At 32.8% G+C, this 20,495-nt stretch overlaps 1 protein-coding gene across 1 annotated transcript; it reads right to left on the reverse strand.

The window, feature by feature from the left end:
- Positions 1–2,232: 2,232 nt before the first annotated feature.
- On the reverse strand, positions 2,233–18,440 carry LOC134261989 (uncharacterized). Its single transcript, XM_062744370.1, has 2 exons — positions 18,335–18,440; positions 2,233–7,170 (listed from the first exon to the last, which is right to left on the reverse strand). The coding sequence occupies exon 2, from the start codon at positions 7,159–7,161 to the stop codon at positions 4,867–4,869; it is 2,295 nt and encodes a 764-aa protein (XP_062600354.1). The 5' UTR covers positions 7,162–7,170; positions 18,335–18,440; the 3' UTR covers positions 2,233–4,866.
- Positions 18,441–20,495: the final 2,055 nt, after the last annotated feature.

A 20,495-nucleotide genomic window follows, 5' to 3' on the forward strand; every position in this document is an offset into this window, starting at 1 on the left:
TTTGATCAAGAATACGTTTTGTTATCTCCATTGGTTTCATCCTCAGACAATGCTGAAAAGTCCACTGCCTGTCGGAATCAATTTCAGGTTGGGGAAGGGGAGGCACAACTAAATATTCCAACATTTTTAGTTTGGGGAAGTATAAAAACATCTTAAAAAGAGTAAGTTATCTGTAAGGGGGCACAAGCATTTAAAATATACGAACTATAAGATAAATATCATAGCATTCTTTATATCTGTAAAATCTGTGGTGGTGGGGGTACGGCCCGTCGTCCCCGCCCTCTCGATTGTTGTGGGTAGCAATTATGTTCCATTATTAGCAGACCTATTTCTGAATTCATATGAAGCAGATATTGTCTTAAATCGTATACGTGAAAAGAAGAAAACACTTGCTGTAGCATTCAAATTGACATTTAGGTATATGGAGGACGTATTGTCAATTGACATTTGTTATTTCCATTCTTATGTCGATACGATATAATATATTTCGGTGAGCCTGACGTAAAAGATACCAGGGAGTCTGACACATCTGTTTCATATTTAGATATATAACTTGAAAAAAAAATGAATGGTAATCTACTTAGTATTAACCAAGTTTTATGATATACGTAATGACTTTCCTTATAACACTTATGCCGCAATACACTTTCATCACCTGCATACGGGGGTTTTATCTCTCAGTCGATTCGATACGCAAGAGCATGCTCTTTGCTTATGAACGATTTTTAAATCAAGGTTCCTTACGGAATCTCTCTGATTAATCCGCGAGTAGTGAAATACGCTGATTTCTAAGACTCTCACTATATGCCAAACACTTTTTTTTTGTAAGATGGGACAAGTTTCCGTGAAAGAAAAAATTGTAACCCGCAGCGTACATAGCCCTCTACAGTATCTGCACAAGAATAGAATAGATAGGTCATCTAGCATTTCTGAAATACAATTTAAACCAGACCAAAACTGACAGAAAGCAGTTAAAGGACTGTCCTGTACCAGTCCGAGAGCAGTTCAATAATGCAAGAGCAGTGTCCCGCAGTCGTGTTACAGGCCTCGGGCAACAATTTCCTATGTATTCTCTATCTCTTCACAGACCTTCATGTTTTGATTCTGGAAAACGTGTAAAATGCATGCAAAACCCGTGACAGTCAATACTTCAACTAAGATTTCTTCTAAAATATGTTTGATTATAGGAAAAAGCATGTCCATATTTTTTTTAAAATAGAATGAAGTCTAACCCCCCCCCCCCCAGTACTTCGAAAGAACAGTTAGATTGTTTCCATCGTAGTCATAAAATAATTGTATTCTGTATACTGTATTAAACGTACTAGGTTTTTAATTGACTAAGCAAAATCTAACAACACAGTGTATTTTGTATATATTCGAGCGACATTGTTACTAATTTGCAATACAGTAGCTGAAATATGCGGTCTTTTAGGGCATTCCAAATCACTCGCGTTTTGCTACTCTCAGTAATTTACCTTATTGCTGTACCTGACATGACACATGCACAAGTGTGTCAATCAAATAAACTGGTTTATCATTATTACGTACAAAAATAAAGAAACAAGCATAATGCATTACTTTCCTACTATAGAGCAAGTTTTCCGGGGGGAAACATTTTAGGGGGGAAAGCATACTCTACAAGACCGGTATAATATATCTGTAAAGTCTAGAAACACCCCCTCCCTCCTTAGATCCAGATTAATAACATGTGAAACATTTTAGTCTAAAATGAATACACCTGAACATGCTATTCTGGGTCCGCCGTCATAAAACTTTAAGAATTCTCAAAAAAAAATCTCAACTCAAGTCTTGAGAATTACTTAGCTGAGAATTTGAGAATAAAACAGAGTTTAATGAATTCTTATTTTTCTCAACTCTTTTATGAAGGCTGCTGAGTCTGAGAATTTGGATTTGAGAAAATTCTCAGACTTGAGAGCATTCTCAGACTTTAGTATGTTTTTTAACGGCGGGCCCTGTTACTTACTAAAATAACCCATGCATGCGACATTTTTCTCTATTGATTCTCTTTCTTATTTGAGTTAATGTTTCTATAAACCCGAAGCAATTTACGAGCAATTTTTTAAAGTAAGTGTATACTAGCTGTCAAAAATTACTATATTTTTATTTACATTGTATAAATACATAGTATATACATATATGTACACATTAATCTCACATTCTGTAAGAAATGTTTTTCTACTTATAAACACCAATTCATTCATCAACTGACAATTATCGGTAGTAGCTAATTTTTTTAGAGGGCATATTATGGTTGTTTTAAGAGGAGAACAAAATTAATTACATCAGTTGTTGACAAATTAAAATAAAGCAACATTGAAACTGTGATATAAATATCTTATATAGTTAAAATCCCAGTCTACAAATAGACCCTAAAACTTATGAAAACGAAGAAAGCTGATAACACAACAAATTCACTAGATTTGAAGACATATTCAGTGAAGGGTCAGTGCACATGCAGCAGCATTGTGACCTCATTTTTCTCAATACTTCGATGTCTTTCTCTCGGCGAAAGGAAATCACGAAAATTATAAACAGATATTAGTTATCAGCAGTCTTTCAGTCCTCAATGTCTTATCTTTTTTCTGATTCATAATAAAACAATTACGGGCTGTTTTGGAGGTAAATATGGCTTTATAATTAAAACATTAGTACATGTGTCTGACATCATCTTTTGTTCTTTTAATACTTTTCTATTTCTTACAAGGCCCAAAACAGTCCAATAAGTTACCTGAAACTGTCCAATAAGTTTAAAAATCGGTCCATTATTAAAAATACTGGACAGTATTCAATAACGTATTGGATAGCTACAGGTAACTTAGTGTATTAAGAAAACACAACATATGTAAACACAAACAAATAATTTGAAGACAATGAATCTAGCAGGTTTCACAATGTATAATCAAATAATCTATTCCAAGTCAATGAAACAAAAACTGAAGCTTTGTAATTATCTAATAAATGTTGAAATGCATAATATTCCAACTCACAATGAATATCAAAACTTAAATGTTTAGGAAATATCTCCGAATTCTAATTAAAAAATTAATTTGAACCAACACACCAGAAGGGATATCACTTCTCCTGGCAAGAATCAATACCTCCTTCTCATTTCTCACTAGTACTTTGAATACTTATGCCAATTTTTCTGCAGAAGCACATCCATCGTTTTTTTTCTATACTATATGAATTCAAGGGAGTATGGTCAGTAGTCTTGTCTACTCCCCATTCGTTTCTGACTTTAGCGCATAAAAAGCTTATTCTTTTGTTGATTTCTTTATCACTCAACACCTTGACGTCCTTAAGCATGAAAACATCAACGTTGTGCACTGTATAACATTATTTCTATCATTTAGAGAACATACTTATTGCCTGTTCATATTTTTTCTGTAATTAGACATACATTGACTTTATTTGATAGGAGAAATCAACCCGCCCAAGCCAATACATATATAGTAAAATATTAGTCATTGACTCAGAATGAAAAAAAAAACACTATTGTGGATTAGAATGTCATTTAACCTAACTACATTACATAAAATTAAAAAAAGGAGGGGGGGTCACATACACTACACTGTCCCCTTCTTTTAAACCTCATGAACATCATTCATCAACAATACAACACACATATAGAGACAAAGACATTCACACTCATACAACAATATTACAGCACTTCTCACCAAATACTATGTACAAACAAAAGATAGTATATCTTTTGCACACAACCGTCACACAACAAAAGACAAAAATAAAATATAAAAAGTATCATACATTCATCACGCTTTCTCAAAATCATAAGTTAAACAAAACATATTATCGCGACATGTATCTAAAACGATTCATGTCAAATAAAATAAATATCACTTCTGTACCCACAGCAACAAAAGCCATAACAGTAGTAACAAATGACATGCATAACCGCGGTAACAAAATTAATTAAGTATTTTCTCTAAATGTTTATATCATGCTAAAGAAAAGCCATGAGGAGAGCATTAACCCCCTGGTGATTAATCGTCACTAATACACCTAAATTTGAGGAGCTAATCGTCATTGTACTGCCGACTTAAGTTGATCCAATTTTACGGGCAATTAGTAACCAAGTATATAGGGAATATACAAAATCTCTATTTAATAACATTTTATTTCAATCCTCAATAACTAAAATAAACCTCATACATGCAGTATCCAGACATAGGCAGTGCCTCAACAAATAAAATATCTATTTAATTTAATTGATCCTAAATAGTGCAGACACCTGTGTAGACAATATCTTTCAAACAAAATCTCTACAATGCATGAACATTCCAAGAAATTCGTTCCGAGAAGAAAAAGGGGAAAAAATTGAAAAAAAAGAAACAGTAGAATAACTATAAAGTCTTTCGTCTTGATATAAGAGACCTTAAAAAGAAACAATTCAATCACTATAAGTCCATTGTGAATGGAAGACTTCATGCAAAATAAATTATTTAGGAGAGCTTACTGGGGTTAGATTTTATTATTCTGAGGAAACATTATTTCCTGAGAATTTGATAATATGATCGTGTTCTTTGACAAAAAATGAAACTCCAATCATAAAATGACTACAACGAAAATTATTTATCCGAATTTTACTTATTTTACAGTATTTTGTATAAATTCATTTAGTTTGAAGGAACTCCTTTTTTTTGAGTTGTAAGGTGAATGAGTAAATATTATCCAAAAACTGGGGAAAAAAAACCCAAAAGTGGTTTGTTGTATATTTGTGTTTTATACCCAGTTAGTTTTTTGACTGATCAAGAGTATACGTATTTAGACCGTAAGCTCAAGTTATTATCAAAATGCTAATGATGATTGGTTGATAGTTTTTTTTTAATTTTGTCTGCTTGGTTGTTCGATACTGTTATTTGCTTGACGATTCTTGATGAGTCCTTCGATAGCTTTGTCTATTACCTTTTTTTCTGCAAAACTCAAAAAATCTGTTTTATTTGCTTTGACACAAACTGTCACTGCATATGGACTCATAAAAAATAAGGCTAACTCAAGGTGGTATTTTATTTGTGCCACTGTTTCTGAATTACCGCTGTCTAGAAATACTTGAAAAAGGATAATACAAACCAAAATCACTACAAAGACTTTCGACACACACAGAGAAATTTTTTTCTTAACAAACAACAGTTTTTCAGAGATGGCATTGTACTCACTCTCTGTTAGGTATTCTAAATTAGTACCACCCTCTCTAGAAGGCCAATTTCCCTTGCCCTTTTTTAAAATGTAAAGGAGGATTTCTCTTTCTAAGTTCAGGATTTCCGCATAATAATTTAAAATGTAAAATATTGCTGTGACAATAAGTAAAGCATATCTAAATAAGCTGGGTTTTATCGGTAGAGCAAACAATGTTATATATACTATACTTCGAAGTAAAAATGTTATAGATGACAACAAGGGTCGAATTATTAAGAAATAAGAGATGATATACAAAAATACGCATACAAATATGCGACAAATGTACCAACAAGTGATTATTAAAGATGATAGATATCCGTTTTGTGCATTTACATTGTTTTCCCTATTACTTTCAACCTTACCATTTCCATTATTCTTTTGCTCAACTGCAATCCGTGGATCTCCTTCCTCTCCATTTTTATTCACGGCATCATCTTTAAATAATTTGACAATAAGACACTGAGACATAAAGGAGAAACAAGGAAAAACAAAAATCAATACATGGAATAGAATTTGAAACATATACCAAACGCACACCTTTTTACGTTCACTCGAACACATTTCATTACCAAGGCTTTTTATTTTTCCAAAACGAGAAACATGTTTTGCAATAAAATCGCTTTCTTCCTCATCATACTTCTCATTCTTTTCTATGTAAGATCTGTAATAAAGTGGCGAGAACACTATGAAAAGTAATAAAGGAAATATACTGAAACAAATATCAAGATATTTCCCAATTTGAGGATGATTCTTCAAAAATAAATGGATTAGAGGTTCATTCGCCCGAACTATATCACGATCAATTTCCATCATCCATTGAAACTCTGAATATAGACAATATGTGCGATAAAATCCAATGACAGCCATTATAAGAAAAAGGTAAGACGTTAATTTTCGTTCAGGCTTTTTAAAGCAACAAAACTCTTTATAAAGGGCTTTTAACAGAATTCGCTGTAGTCCGCATGGTCTGTCAACTTCTGTATAAGAAAACAAATGTTCATCCTTGTTATTATCCTTGGAAAAGAGTGAAGTTAATCTATTCTGAATCCACACATATTTCACATCTAAAATGGAAAATATCCAAACAAACTGTAATGAAAGGTAAAAGCAGAGGATTGTTGGTATATAAGATATCGATTTAGTTAAATTAATATTTCCATTATTTCCGCCTTCAAATGAAGAGCAAGACAAGTCGTATCCCAGCCAAACAGTAGTTGTCCAATATATAAACTCGCGCCAAAAATCCGAAGAATCATTTATATTGCATAAATAAAAATCTGAACTGTTATTCAGGACTTCGCTCCAGAGTAATGAAAGGAGTTCATCCCTATCTGATGTTCGTGTATTCGGCTCACGCATTGAGTTTGGGCTCAGAGATATATTTAATCCAGCTGAATAAATTTTAAACAAGGTCCAGGTGAGCGACTCAAAATCAATTGGCAATTCACCAAGAACTATTTGCTTCTTGTCCATCAGTTGCAAGTCGGGTAAATCATGAGAAATGTTGCAACCAGAATGGTTGGTTAAATTTAAATGTAAATATATCTTGTAAGAATAAGGGGGTGTATCTTTAATCTTCAATTGTTGTTTAATCCTTTGAACTTCTTCTTCCGAGACAAGGTGGAAATGACAATCTGGTAACATTTTTAATGCAGTGTAGATACTCAAACTGGTATTAAATATCGATTCTGTGTCATCTGTAGATTTTCTGTCACGATTAACAGTATCATTATTAATTTTTTCATCGACGGAATATCCCGAAGTGCCCCTTTTATGCGCCGTTTTCTTGTTAATGCTATAAGTTTTGTATTGGTGTTGTCGATTTATATCGTAGTAGCTGCTATTTTGGTTACCTCTCCTCCTCTGTATGACAGTACATAAGAGAACTGTTACTGTTACCAATACGACAGTTGCTGTGAAGAGTTTTTGTATAGATTTCATTTTTCTAACCTGTAAAAGAAAATATAAAATGATGCAGATTAATCCATCATTAAATTCATCAATATTTTAGGTCCCCCGAGTCATCAGGTGACCTAGTGCTAATTTTTTCTCGTCCGTCGTCCTTCATCGTGCATTTACTTTTGAACATTTTCAACTTCTTCTCTGAAACCGCTGATAAAATTTCAACCAAATTTGGCATACAACATCTGCGAGGAAAGGGGAAAAACTTCGAATTTGCCCCTAGGGGACATGAAGGGTGGGGCCAAACCCCCAAAAATTAATGCAGTTTTTAAAATTCTTCTTTACTGCTGGGAATAAAACAGTCAAACTGTTTATGATTGTAATCAGCATTAAGTCCTCAACCAAAATTATTGAAATTGATGAGAACAGGGTCAAGGGTTCCGATGCTAGCGCGAGGCTCTGTTTCTGTTTAATATATAGTGAAAATGCATTATTTCTTTAAAAATCATTTCCTCTGATCCAGGCTATCAAGTCAATGAAGTATGTATAAAGTCATAATGGGGATGGGTGCCTCTTCCAAAATTATAAATTTCAAGGTTTCTGGATCAGGGTTCTGATGTTAAAGCCCCACTTATGATTATAAAAACAAAATGTGTTTGTGAAACATTAATGCCCCCGTATGGCAGCTTATGGCGAGGGTTGAATTCTCTCAAATGCATGCTAAACTCCAAAAGTCAAGGTCAAAAGTGTTGGTACCCAAAGGAAGGTCTTGTTTAGTGCAAGGAATACACGTGTGAAATATGAAAGCCCTAGTTCTAACTGTTCAAAAGTTATGACCAAGGTTTAAGTTTTTAAAAAGTTGGTCAACCTCTTTGGTCAAGGTCAATGGGTCAAAGATATTTATACCAGCTGAAAAGTCTTGTCACAATAAATATACATGTGAGGTATGAGAGCCCTAGCTCCAACTGTTCAATCAATCACTGGCGTCTACATATGAGTGAAAAATTCTCGAGAGGGACGTTAAACAATATACGATCAATCAATCAACCAACTGTTCAAAAGTTATGGTCAAGGTTAAAGTTTGGTATGTTTTGTAAAATTAGGTCAAACTCTAAGGTCAAGAGGTCAATTTTGGTGGCACCTAGAAGAAAGGTCTTGGCACAAGAAATACACATGTGAAATATGAAAGCAATGGCACTCATATGGAGACGCCACCACTCGTCGATGAAGGGTTGCAATTTTTGTCCTATACTCGGCACTCAGGGCCACTGAGCAGGGAGGGGTATTTTTCGTGCCAGCTCCTAATGTGACACTGGACTTCGGTTTATACGGTCTTAGCCGAAGGACCGGTCTCCACGTCCCACATTGGGATTCGATGATTGATTATATACTGTTTAACGTCCCTCTCCAGAATATTTCACTGATATGGAGACGTCACCATTGCCGGTGAAGGGCTGCAAATTTAGGCCTATGCTCGGCACTTACGGCCTTTGTGCAGGGAGGGATCTTTATCGTGCCACACCTGTTGTGACACGGGGCCTCGGTTTATACGGTCTCATTCGAAGGACCGCCCCATTTAGTCGCCTTTTACGACAAGCAAGGGGGTACTGAGGACCTGTTCTAACCCGGATCCCCACAGGGCCATTGGGATTCGAACCCGCGACCCCGCGACGTAAGGATTAACTCCTTACTCCGCGACTCTGGAGTAGACGCTCTAAACACTGCGCCACACTGGCGACAGTTGTGATTGGCAGAACTGTAAAAATTTTTTAGGAATTTTCTATTTGGTGTAAAATTTTCATTTTAAGCTTTACTGGACAGAGACCCACTTTATTTTTAGCTAGATATCATAGGTTATGAGATATGAACTAACAATGTTATTTTATATATTTTTGTGAAGGTTCTGATTGAAAGCCCATTTTTGTCATATCCTGACACAAATGTATTTTTAAGTGGTTGGTGTTATAGAAATCGAAATCCACGCAGATATTTCAATTTCAGTTGACACACTCTTGTTCTTGTCAGCAACATTATATCAATAAACATATACATTTGTGGTATCTCTATATTATATAAACATACGGAGAACAAATATCTTCAATTCTGTATGAAGTTTGTCTGAGGTCAGAGGTCAATACGTGACCTAATCACACGGCGCAATAATATCTACCGGTGCATAAATATAAAATGACTTGCTGTACTTGCTTTTCATGTATAAAAATGAACAAAATATGCAAGTAGAATAATAATTATTTTATTTACAACGTTTACAAGTATTTCATATAGTATTTTGGCTATTAATTAACCTGACGTGTAGATGGAGAATATACCGTTTTTGTTCACAAGTTTTATGTCACTTTTTCAGCTGTACAGTCTCTAACGTTTATCCTTATTTTGGGGGTAGACTTTAAGTTAAATCTTCATGATAAACAATAATTTTTTCATCAAATTCTACTCACGATAAATGTGTAAACCTGTTGGAAAACATCAAAGCATTGCAATCACGCCATGAAGAACTTCGGCGCTGTCGAAGTTCAATGTAAGCTTTCTCTAGTGTCCCGTGATTTGTTTACATCATAAATATGTCTTTAGTTATTAAAATCGTAGGTTAAAAATGTTTTGATCTTGATTGCCAATAAACTGGCATATCAAGTGTTTCCATCCATCGGATCGTCCATCCCTTTCTGGCGACCGAAATTCCTCCAACATTTTATCATCGATTTTCGGCCGTGTTTCTTGTGTCTTTTAAGCATTGATTATCAATTTTCACGAATAGAAATATTCCCAGACAACAATCTGAGCACTATTACTGATCACAAGTAACCTTTCACAGAATAGTCCCTTAGAAATAAAATCCTGAGCCTAATTTAATGAATTCGAAGCGTAACCGCCATTCAAACCGATTTACACCTTGCGTCATTTTTTAAAATCTACGACGGACGGTTAGTGCAATAATTTATATTCGAAAATATTCAATCGTCTGTCTCAAATGTATATATAAGTAATAAATAACAAGTTTATAAACTTCAATGGGAATTGAAGTGGGTCGGTACGTGATCAAATCTTCTGAGAAGGCCTTCGGCCTTCACAGGATTTGATCACGTGACCGACCCACTTCAATTCCCATTGAAGTTTATAAATTTGTTACTTATTTCTTAATAATTACTCAGCAAGCTGGGCAATCCTTATGTTAGAATTAGGACAAAGATCTAGTTTCTTGATTATTTGCAATATGTCTATTTTAGAACCGTTCACGGTAGCCTAGTGGTAGAGCGTTCGCTTCGTGATCGAAGGCCCGGGTTCGGTTCTCGTTCCCGGCGCCGCGTCAAACCTAAGACGTAAAAATAGGTAGTGACTGTTCCTTCACCAAGCGCTCGGCACCAGAAGTGAAAGTCACGGATCTGACCTTAAAAAACGTAGGCCCCGTGTCACGGTAAGCGCTGGTACGATAAAGAACCCTCACTGCTCAATGGCTCTGAGTGCCGAGTATAGGTCTAAATTTGAAGCCCTTCACCCGCATACGGTGACGTCTCCATATGAGTGAAAAATTCTCGAGAGGGACGTTAAACAACAATCAATCAATCTATTTTTAGATATGTGTTGATAAAATGTGTTGAGGCCTGCGGCCTGGGACATTTTCACCTTCAGGTCCAACAAATCATATGTTGTCCTCATACCCAGTCAATAACTGTATATTACAAGTCAGTTTTAAGATTTAATAAAACATTGCATGCAATATTTCAGCAAATTCAGAATCAGGGAGTTTTATTCTTGCTCCATTTATTAAGATTAAAGCATTGTTATATTTCATAAATCATGTTGAAATATAATAGCTCAGGAACCCTGGTCACTTCTAAGTAATATATATTTCGTTCACAGAAGAATATAGGCCCAGCATGTTTCATTTGGTATACCTTGTGTCTTATCGGTGTTTAGTGAATTTACTCAGGACATAATCTGATTATTTCGAACCAAAATGGCGTTTCATATGGAAGTACATCAAATGTAGACAATGCAGAGAGCCCAAACGAAGCATTGTTAATCCTTCGCTTATTGAGACATAAAATTTTTATTAGTCGTGAAAATGAATGCATGAATTACTAAAGTATAGATAAAAACTGGTATATTTCTATAGTAGAATTAATGTTGCCTAATTTTAAGATAGTTAAATAAATTTATTTACATCAGCAGTGGCAACGATCATTCACCTAGATCTGTTAATAATTTAATATATAAAACATGAAGATAAATACGTCATGAAAAAGCAAAATGTTATAAAAAATATTTATAGATCTAGAGCTATATAGCTCACTTAATATATGACATAACCTATGATATATTAAATAAAAACGTATCTGAACTCTTGAAAAAAGTAAATTTCATAACTTTCAATCTCCTCCTGTTAATTTATCATATAAACATTTGATGTTCTTATAAGACCTGTACTAACATATATAATAATGAAGTATAGTTTATGAAGGATTATTTTTTATATTCAAATCGATCAAAAGATTAAGAACAACATGGAATAAATAGCGATATTTTGTCTTCAAAGCATAATTTTATTTTGAAACAGTCCATAATAAGTATTACAAGTCAGTTTTAGGTTTGAATAAACCATTGCATCCAGCAAAGTAAGAATCAGGCAGGTCAATTCTTGCTCCATTTATTAAGATTTATGCATTGTTGTATTTTTATACTAATAGAATAAGCACACTAAAGATGAATCCCCTTCGGAAAGAAGATTTTGAAAATACAAAGTCCATACATAATGACGGCTTATAATACTTTGTTTAGTTTTGCTACGAATAGCTTTAAGGAATGAGGACTAGAAGGAAAAGATAGTGTAACTTATGATAAAATATTAAGAAATGTTACATATTCTTTTTAACAAATCAAAGTGCGCAGGAGTACAGAGAGCCGGGCTCATTTACAGAGTAGAATTAATTTCGTAAATGAATCATACATTCATTTTTTATTAACAGATACCGTTGTAAATAAGAATTTCAGACACTGAATGTGTTACACAATTAAAAACATAATTAATGATACTAATAAAATAAGGGCTTCGATGACATATACATGTAATTATCATATTTAAAAAAGAAAATAAAAATTCTGAGGAAAAAAATATTTTAAAATATCAATATAAATGATAAGACAGTTAGTTGAGCGGTCCTTATACCATGATTCGATTTTATAAGGATCAGAGATAACCTGGCACCACCGAATGAACGCAAACAGGCCATTCTGGTTCCCTCTCCTGCTTTTCCTCGTCTACTATAACACTGACCATAAAAAATTCCTACGCAAATAAACTAGTATGTTCTTTGACGTAGGACTGAAGTTTTCAAAGTCCTGAAAATTCTGATGTTTATTTATATAGTTTGTTTTATTTTTTGCTGCTTTATTTAACGTGTGTATTAACTTAAAAGCGGTTGAGAGTAAGTATTACATATTTTTGCACGTAACATTAATATGGCGACAAAGGGGTTGACTTCCTGCCTTGAACAGGCTGACAGAAGCCAGCAAATACTCTTTGAGCAATAGCCCGGCTAAAAATAAGAAAATATTCAATTACAAACAGCGCTAAACTTTCTCCATATAATAAAACGCAAGAAGCTTATAGTCATCTGAGCACATTGGATAGGAAAAAAGTAAAAATCAGTTCAGTATTGAAGAGTCTACATCGGAAGGGAGGGACATTAAAATTCAAACTATCTGATGATGCTTCCATATCAATTTAACAAATGACTGGTCTATTCTTGAGCATATATTTTCCCATTTATTCATTTGAAAATAATCAACCCCGACTGTGGCCGAGCCTAACCCCCGAGGAAGCAATCGATTGAACCAGTCTGATTTTACACTACCTGAAGATGCTTCCATATCAATATGACTAATTTTGACTTTTCTATTCTTGAGGAAATTAAAAATATTTTATTACATATTCCTATGTAAAAATTTGACCCAAATCATGACCCCCTACTCCCCCCAAGGGGCATGGGTCATGACAAACAAAATTGAATCTACACTACCTGAGGATGCTTCCTTATAAATATGCAATCATGACTTTGTTGTTTGTAGAAATAATACTTTAAAAAATTCCTATATAAATTCCTCTGTTAAACTTTGATCAACCATTTTGACCCCACCCTACCCCAGGGGGTCATGATATATACAAATTTGAATCTACAAAACCTCGGGAAGCTTCCCTATATATATATATATATATATATATATATATATATATGAAGAATTATTGGTTTGTTCTTAAAAAGATTTAAACGATATTTTCGTATATAAGTCAATGTAAAACTTAAAACCCTCGTTGTGTCCACATCGTAAAAAAACCTGGATCTACACTCATTGATGATGCTTCCATATACATGTATTTATGATTAATCATGGCTATGCTGTTCTAAAAGAAGACTTTTAAAAATTTCCCTATGTATTCTTATGTAAAACTTAAATTGTTCCTTGTGGCCCCTGCCTACAACCGGGGTCATGATGTAAACAAACTTGAATCAACACCAACTGAAAATGCTTTCATATAAATATGATCAATCATGGCTTTGTTGTTGTTGAAAATAGGCTCAGGTGAGCTAAAACTGATATTAGAATAGAAGAAAACGTATTATAAGAAAAAAAAACAAACTACAAGACAGCCTATTTCAAAATTTAAAGTAAGTGATCATATTTAGGAATTGAAAATGGTGAAATCATAAATATTCCAAGATATTATAGACTTTGTAAAAAAATATGATAAATCAAAATGATGAATATCACTTCTATCTTGACTGTAAATGAAATCTTTTTCTCGGAAATTAATTATTTTCTAAATTCAATAAGATAAACACTAGATTTTCTTCATAAAAGGCAAGTCAGTAAGAAAACGCAACAAGTTTAAATCCAAAATATGAACTTTAGTTGGCAGTGTGAGACTTTATAAAGCATGCACTAAACTTAGAACTGCAAAAATGAGGACCAAGTTAGTCGAGAGGTGTCATTCCTAACATTTACCTTATTGTCAAAACAATTTAAAATGTGTAAATGTGTGTCATATAAATATAGCCCTTTGATGAGGTCGATCCATAGATATATCGACTTTACAGAAAAGCATATCGACCGAGCACAAAGTGAAGTCGATATATCTATGGATTGACCGAATTAAAGGGCTACATTTGTTATATTTTTTTTACAGAGATTGACAAAATCACAACTCGCTTGTCTTTTTTTTAACACTGAGAGACTAGAGATTTAAAAAAAATCTGTTTAATAATGCATTGTGTTTTTTTTTGTACCGATAGAATAATTTAAGGGATTTCCTTTGTTAAAAAGCTAATTTGTCTAATTAAATTTTGTATTGATTTTTGAAGAAAACATATCTATTACAGGTTTTAACATAAATTAGATTCTTCTTCAAGGCATCCTATGTCTTACTTATTATTACAGAATATCACAAATAAATAAAGAGCTAAAGTACTTTATTTTTTTAGAGAAATCAAGTCATACTCTGTCTTAGCTGTTAAGAATCCAGCACAAATGTTGTTTTACAGAAAACTTTTTCCATTTTTAAAAACATTATTAGGTCGATATGCATTTAAGAATCTATAAATAGTAACTCAAGTCTTTATGCTGTTATATAATTGATCATGTGATCAAGTTTGAGCCAATCCGAGAGCTTGGAATATATAAGAAAAATTATATATATATATATACATGTATATATATATATATATATTGTTTGTAATTTCCTGACCCGTATGGGTGTATTATGTAAAAAATAAATATGTAACAAATGAGATAAACATTATCTCCGTACTTTATACACTCATAAAAGACCAGCAGAGGCCTGTGTGTGATGGAATGGATAAGGTATAGTATATGTCTTCAACTACTATTAAATTGTTTATTCTTGATGATAACAGTGAAAGAAGAAAATGCAAAAGTAATGACAGGTAGAAAGATCTAAATTCATTTAAAGATTAATATCTGATACCTAGACTACATTGTAACTATTTTATTGATTATTTCCTATACTATTCCGTTTGGCTCCATAAATTTATATCTTCATCTCTCCCTTTCAAGTTTATTTTTCTTACTTAAATAGATAGTACTTTAAATTGTTGATTTATTCTCAGGTGACCAATAAGGCCTTTTGGCCTCTTGTTTATTTCGTATCTTCTTATTTCCTCTTTATAAGTTAATACATATAGTATGTGCATAAATCATTCGCATTTGAACATACAGGGAAAAAATTAATGTTCTTATAATAAAGCCCAGGAGCCCTAGTCGCTCATAAGGAATAATTTATATGTTTCGTTCACAAAAGAATATAGGCCCAGCATGTTATGGTACACCTGGTGACTTATCGGTGTGTTTGGTAAATTTACTCAGGACAGAATAATCTGATTATTTGGAACCAAAATGGCGTTTCATACGGAAGTACATCAAATGCTGATAAAGCAAAGAGCCCAAACGAAGCATTGTTAATCCTTCGCTTATTGAGACATATGTACATTAGCTTTTATTAGTCGTGAAAATGAATGCATGAATTACTATAGTATAGATATAAAAACTGGTATATTTTCATAATAAAATTAATGATGCCCAATTTTTTAATATATCAGAAGTCATAAGATCACTTACCTCTCTTAATATATAAACCAGGAAGATATATGCGTCACAAAAAAGCACATGTTTTATAAAAGATATTTATAGAGATGATATATAGCTCTCTTAATATTGCACGTTTGCCATCATACCCCCTCCATATTTTATGATTTTTAGCAAATCGAGATATGAAAATTATATTAGTAATAAAATTTATCAAAACAAGATCAAACAAAATCGATGAAATTTACAAATATGGAGATCTTTTGATGAAACATTTGATGAAGCATTAAAACAGTTTTGTGTATTTAAATTTTTAACCAACTGAAATCAAAGAAGTCTTGTAAGGGTTATGTTCATTCAATACTCTAAGTATACTGTTTTATTAATGTCTCGTTGGTTAAGGGGGGTGTCCGGCCATCTTAGTTGGAATAAGAACAAAATGTAAACAATTCTTCGAATGGCCCGTGCGAAATTTGAGTCACTCATTTTCAAAATGTAGATCATGTCGATAGATCTTGGATTCATTATTATTAGACATCCAGACATAAGTCAGTTTTTAGGTTGACCTATGTTTAATGATGGTGATTTTAATAATTAACGGTGCGACCGTTATAGCGAACGCAGATATTTATTTTGTAATAATTTAGATCGGGCTCGTCAAACTGCAGGTGAAATTTGGTGCGTCTAGACGCTGACGTCACATGACGTCGTATGTAACTTACATTTCAAAAAAGAAGCCTGAACAGTGCTAAAAGTAAATGAAAAACTTTTCGTTTACTCTTTATCTTCAATATTTGGCCATTAAATCAGGGCATGATTACTTTTAGTTGAACCTTTGTATACGTAGCTTTAACAAGTGATGCATTGTGGGTCCAAATTACTGCGTCAAAAAATTCTAATGAATTCTAATGAATTCGAATGAATGTGCACTAGTCCAAATTTACTCTACGTACAGGCGTTGATCTAAGAGCTCGCAGTGACGAACGTCGCTTTGCGATGCTCGCTGCGCTCGCTATAACAATCAAAGTACTGAAAGTACTGATGGGAGTTGATTTTAATGACGGTTTTGTTTTACACCTTATTTTGTACACAACTTTAAAAAAAAGTATCATTAATGCTTCAAATTAAGTATGCGAAAATCAAACAATAAAAAAGTGTAATTATAGCTTTTTTTACACAGCTGAAAATCTCATTTAAGACATATTTAAAAAAAAAAATAATGGAAATTCAAAGAATTGTGGTCCCTAGCTTTCGGTTTTTTGTGGGTGAGATGCTATTATTAATGACAAATTATGCCAAATATGAACGCCCTATCTTATAAAATTCAAAAGTTACCACCAAAGTTGTTTCTTTTTAAATTTTGGTCAAACATGAAGGTCAAGATTAAGGGGTCAGAAATTATTGCATACTCGAAAACATCTTGCCACAGATCACAAAAAATCCAAATCTCTTCTCTATCAAAAGTAATAAGAAAAAAAACAACATTTTTGAAAAATAGGTCAAACGAGCTCACGTGATAATATTCTTTTTAGTTACTAAGTATTTAGAAAGTCTTGTCAAAGGTTATATAATTTGAAATGTGAAAGCTCTAAATCTTCTCATCAAAAAGTTTTAACCAAGGTGAAAAGTAGATCGAACTTCAAAGTCACATGGTCAAAATCATACTGTATCTAAAATGGTGTTTTCACAGGTAAAACACATGTTTAGTATAAAAATCTCTTTCAAAATTTTGACTGATATTATAATTTATTAAGTAATGTTTACACTTTTGAAAAGTAGGTTAAATTAACAGGTCAGGGTCATAATCATAGTGCTTTTAGAAAAGTCTTTTCAAAGGCAAATTAAATATACATAAATATGTGATATGAAAGTCCTGTCTCTTCTCATTCAAAAGATATGACCAAGGTTTAAGGGTTTTTTTGGAAATTATTCAGCGATAAACAGAAAATTCATAATTTGTTTTGCACATTGCGCAGGGATGCCCCCTCTCTTTTTATATATGCTGATAAAAAAATATAACCAAAGGGTTAACAAAATGTAAATGATACTAAATGTAGTAATTTAATGCCTGGATGAAGGGGAATTGATAAAGTTGATATTCTTTTGAGTAAAAGAGAAAGAACATGAGACGCAAAATGTTTAACATTAAGTACTGAATTTTGAATTCAGAAAAATCGAAAATGATAACCTAGAACTTTAATTTTGTCGTCAAGTTTCCTCTTTTGTAGTTACAGAGAGGGTGTATTTTATTAAAAGGTTATAGTTTTATTACATATTTTAGATTTTCCAACAGTAATATTTTGTGAATATTTCATAGAAGGATATGAATATTATATGTATGTAACGGTCGTCGAAAAACCCATGAGGTACCATAAAAACGCTGGGTCCGTTCTCAGAGACATGTGCTTATTGCATATAGCATAATCCATTTTTAATTGTATCATTTCTTTTGTTATTGTTAGAAACTGAATAATATTCCATTCCGAATCCTGCTCTTTCACCAGTGAACATATTATTGAGATAATTACATGAACAATATTGCTGCAAAAATTATTAGTATGCATTAAGATTAATTGATAAAAATTTATCCGACCTGTGTATACTATCAATAATTATCATTTTGGGCACAAAGAAAACGGCTGTTAAATCAGAGGTTAAGCTTGTCCAATAGGTCACTTCTGCTGCAGTGGGAAGATCTTATCTGCGGCTATAGAACCTTAACACATATTAGACATCAGAAGTACAAACTTACCACATGATGCTAGCTGTGATAATCAGTCATATTCATACAAGTTCGTAAACATAACAGCTACACGTTGCACTTACATCATCAATGGTCTGTATCAATTAGACACAATTCTCTGTATACCAGGATGCATTTAAAAGTGTATCTGATGATTAATCCCGTTGTGATTGAGAAGCTTGCATGTGTAACTAGTATTTTCCTGACTGACAATGCTATTTAAAATAACTTCACACGATAATTGAATATTTATTTTTGTCCCCGTGCAATTTCGTTTGTGGACAAAATATGTTAAAGTGCTTATTATTTTCTGCTATTGATGGAAAGAGAATAACTTATTTGCCAGTGCAATATGAACTATCTGTAAACAATTTTTGTCTCTCTGTTGTTTTGGTTTCCTGGAGAAATTTTTAAAATCTACGTCAGTGATAATTTTTATCTGCCAATCAGCACAGCCAACAAAGGACTTATTACATTACTGACCATGTGTCTGTATATCGCGCATATCTACGAAAGCCCAGAAGGCTCATTCGAGATTCAAGTTTCGAAATACGAGATTCAAAATTCGAGATTCGAAATTCGAGTTTCGAGATTCAAGATCCAGATTAACCAATCAAAAGGCTCATTCGTACGAAAGCCCAGAAGGCTCATTCGAGATTCAAGTTTCGAAATACGAGATTCAAAATTCGAGATTCGAAATTCGAGTTTCGAGATTCAAGATCCAGATTAACCAATCAAAAGGCTCATTCGAGATTCGAGGTTCGAAATACGAGATTCGAAATTCGAGTTTCGAGATTCAAAATCCAGATTAACCAATCAAATGCGGGTTCAACATTAATAAATCGTTTAATATATTTATAACAAATGAGTCATTTGAATAAATTACAATGCAAGAAATAGTGTTACATATATTAGAAAGAAAGTTAAATAATCATTTGATTTTTGATCAGCAAGATATACTTCAATTTATATTATGACTTCTTAAATATTAAATAGAATACATAATCAGGAATATATATATTTTTGCATTGTCTACTATATATAAAGGATTGTTGACATAATAATAAAGTTATAAATAGTGACTAAAGATTAACAAAATCCTTGTAGCCTTGATAAATAAAAACCGAGTATATTTTAGTCTTTGACCATAACGCTATGGTCAGAGACTAAAATATAAAACCATAACGCTATAGTTCTGCAGCTAATTTAGACTAATCTACTGTTTGATATCAGATAAAATGAATGCTGCATTTATTCTAATTCATATTTGCAATCTGTATTGTATATATAATTGTTAATTAGTTCAAGAAACTAAAGCCTTAGATGAACATAAGTAATTGAAAACTTTATTTTAATGTATTCCCTCTATTAGGAAAACGAGCTCGGTTTTTATTTATCAAGGCTACATTGCCTTTCAAAGTTTTAAAGTAACATTTTCAGTGTCGGGAAAAATTGGCAGGTGTTGCCGGTAGGGGTGGGGATTTTGTTAATCTTTAGACACTATTTATAACTGTATTATTATGTCAGCAACCCTTTATATACAGTAGACAATGCAAAAATATATATATTCCTGATACTTTCGTACATTCGAGATTCGAGATTCGAAATTCGAGTTTCGAGATTCAAAATTCAGATTAATAATCAAATACGGGTTCAACATTTGATTACTTCCCTTTATTATGTTTAATCTATCAATAAATCGTTTAATATATTTATAACAAATGAGTCATTTGATTAAATTACAATACAAGAAAGAGTGTTATATATATTAGAAGGAAAGTTAAATAATCATTTGATTTTTGATCAGCAAGATATACTTCAATTTATATTATGACTTCTTAAATATTAAATAGAATACATATATCAGGAATATATATATATATTTGCATCGTCTACTGTATATAAAGGGTTGCTGACATAATAATACAGTTATAAATAGTGTCTAAAGATTAACAAAATCCCCACCCGTACCGGCAACACCTGCCAATTTTTCCCGACACTGAAAATGTTA

Source organism: Saccostrea cucullata, unplaced genomic scaffold (genome assembly GCF_032062105.1).
Source record: "Saccostrea cucullata isolate Sc308-1 unplaced genomic scaffold, CSIRO_AGI_Scuc_v1 ctg2511, whole genome shotgun sequence".
In the NCBI taxonomy this organism is placed as follows: domain Eukaryota; kingdom Metazoa; phylum Mollusca; class Bivalvia; order Ostreida; family Ostreidae; genus Saccostrea; species Saccostrea cuccullata.

Coding starts and splice junctions, on each gene's coding strand:
- LOC134261989 (XM_062744370.1), bottom strand. CDS start 7,161: ATGAAATCTATACAAAAACTCTTCACAGCAACTGTCGTATTGGTAACA.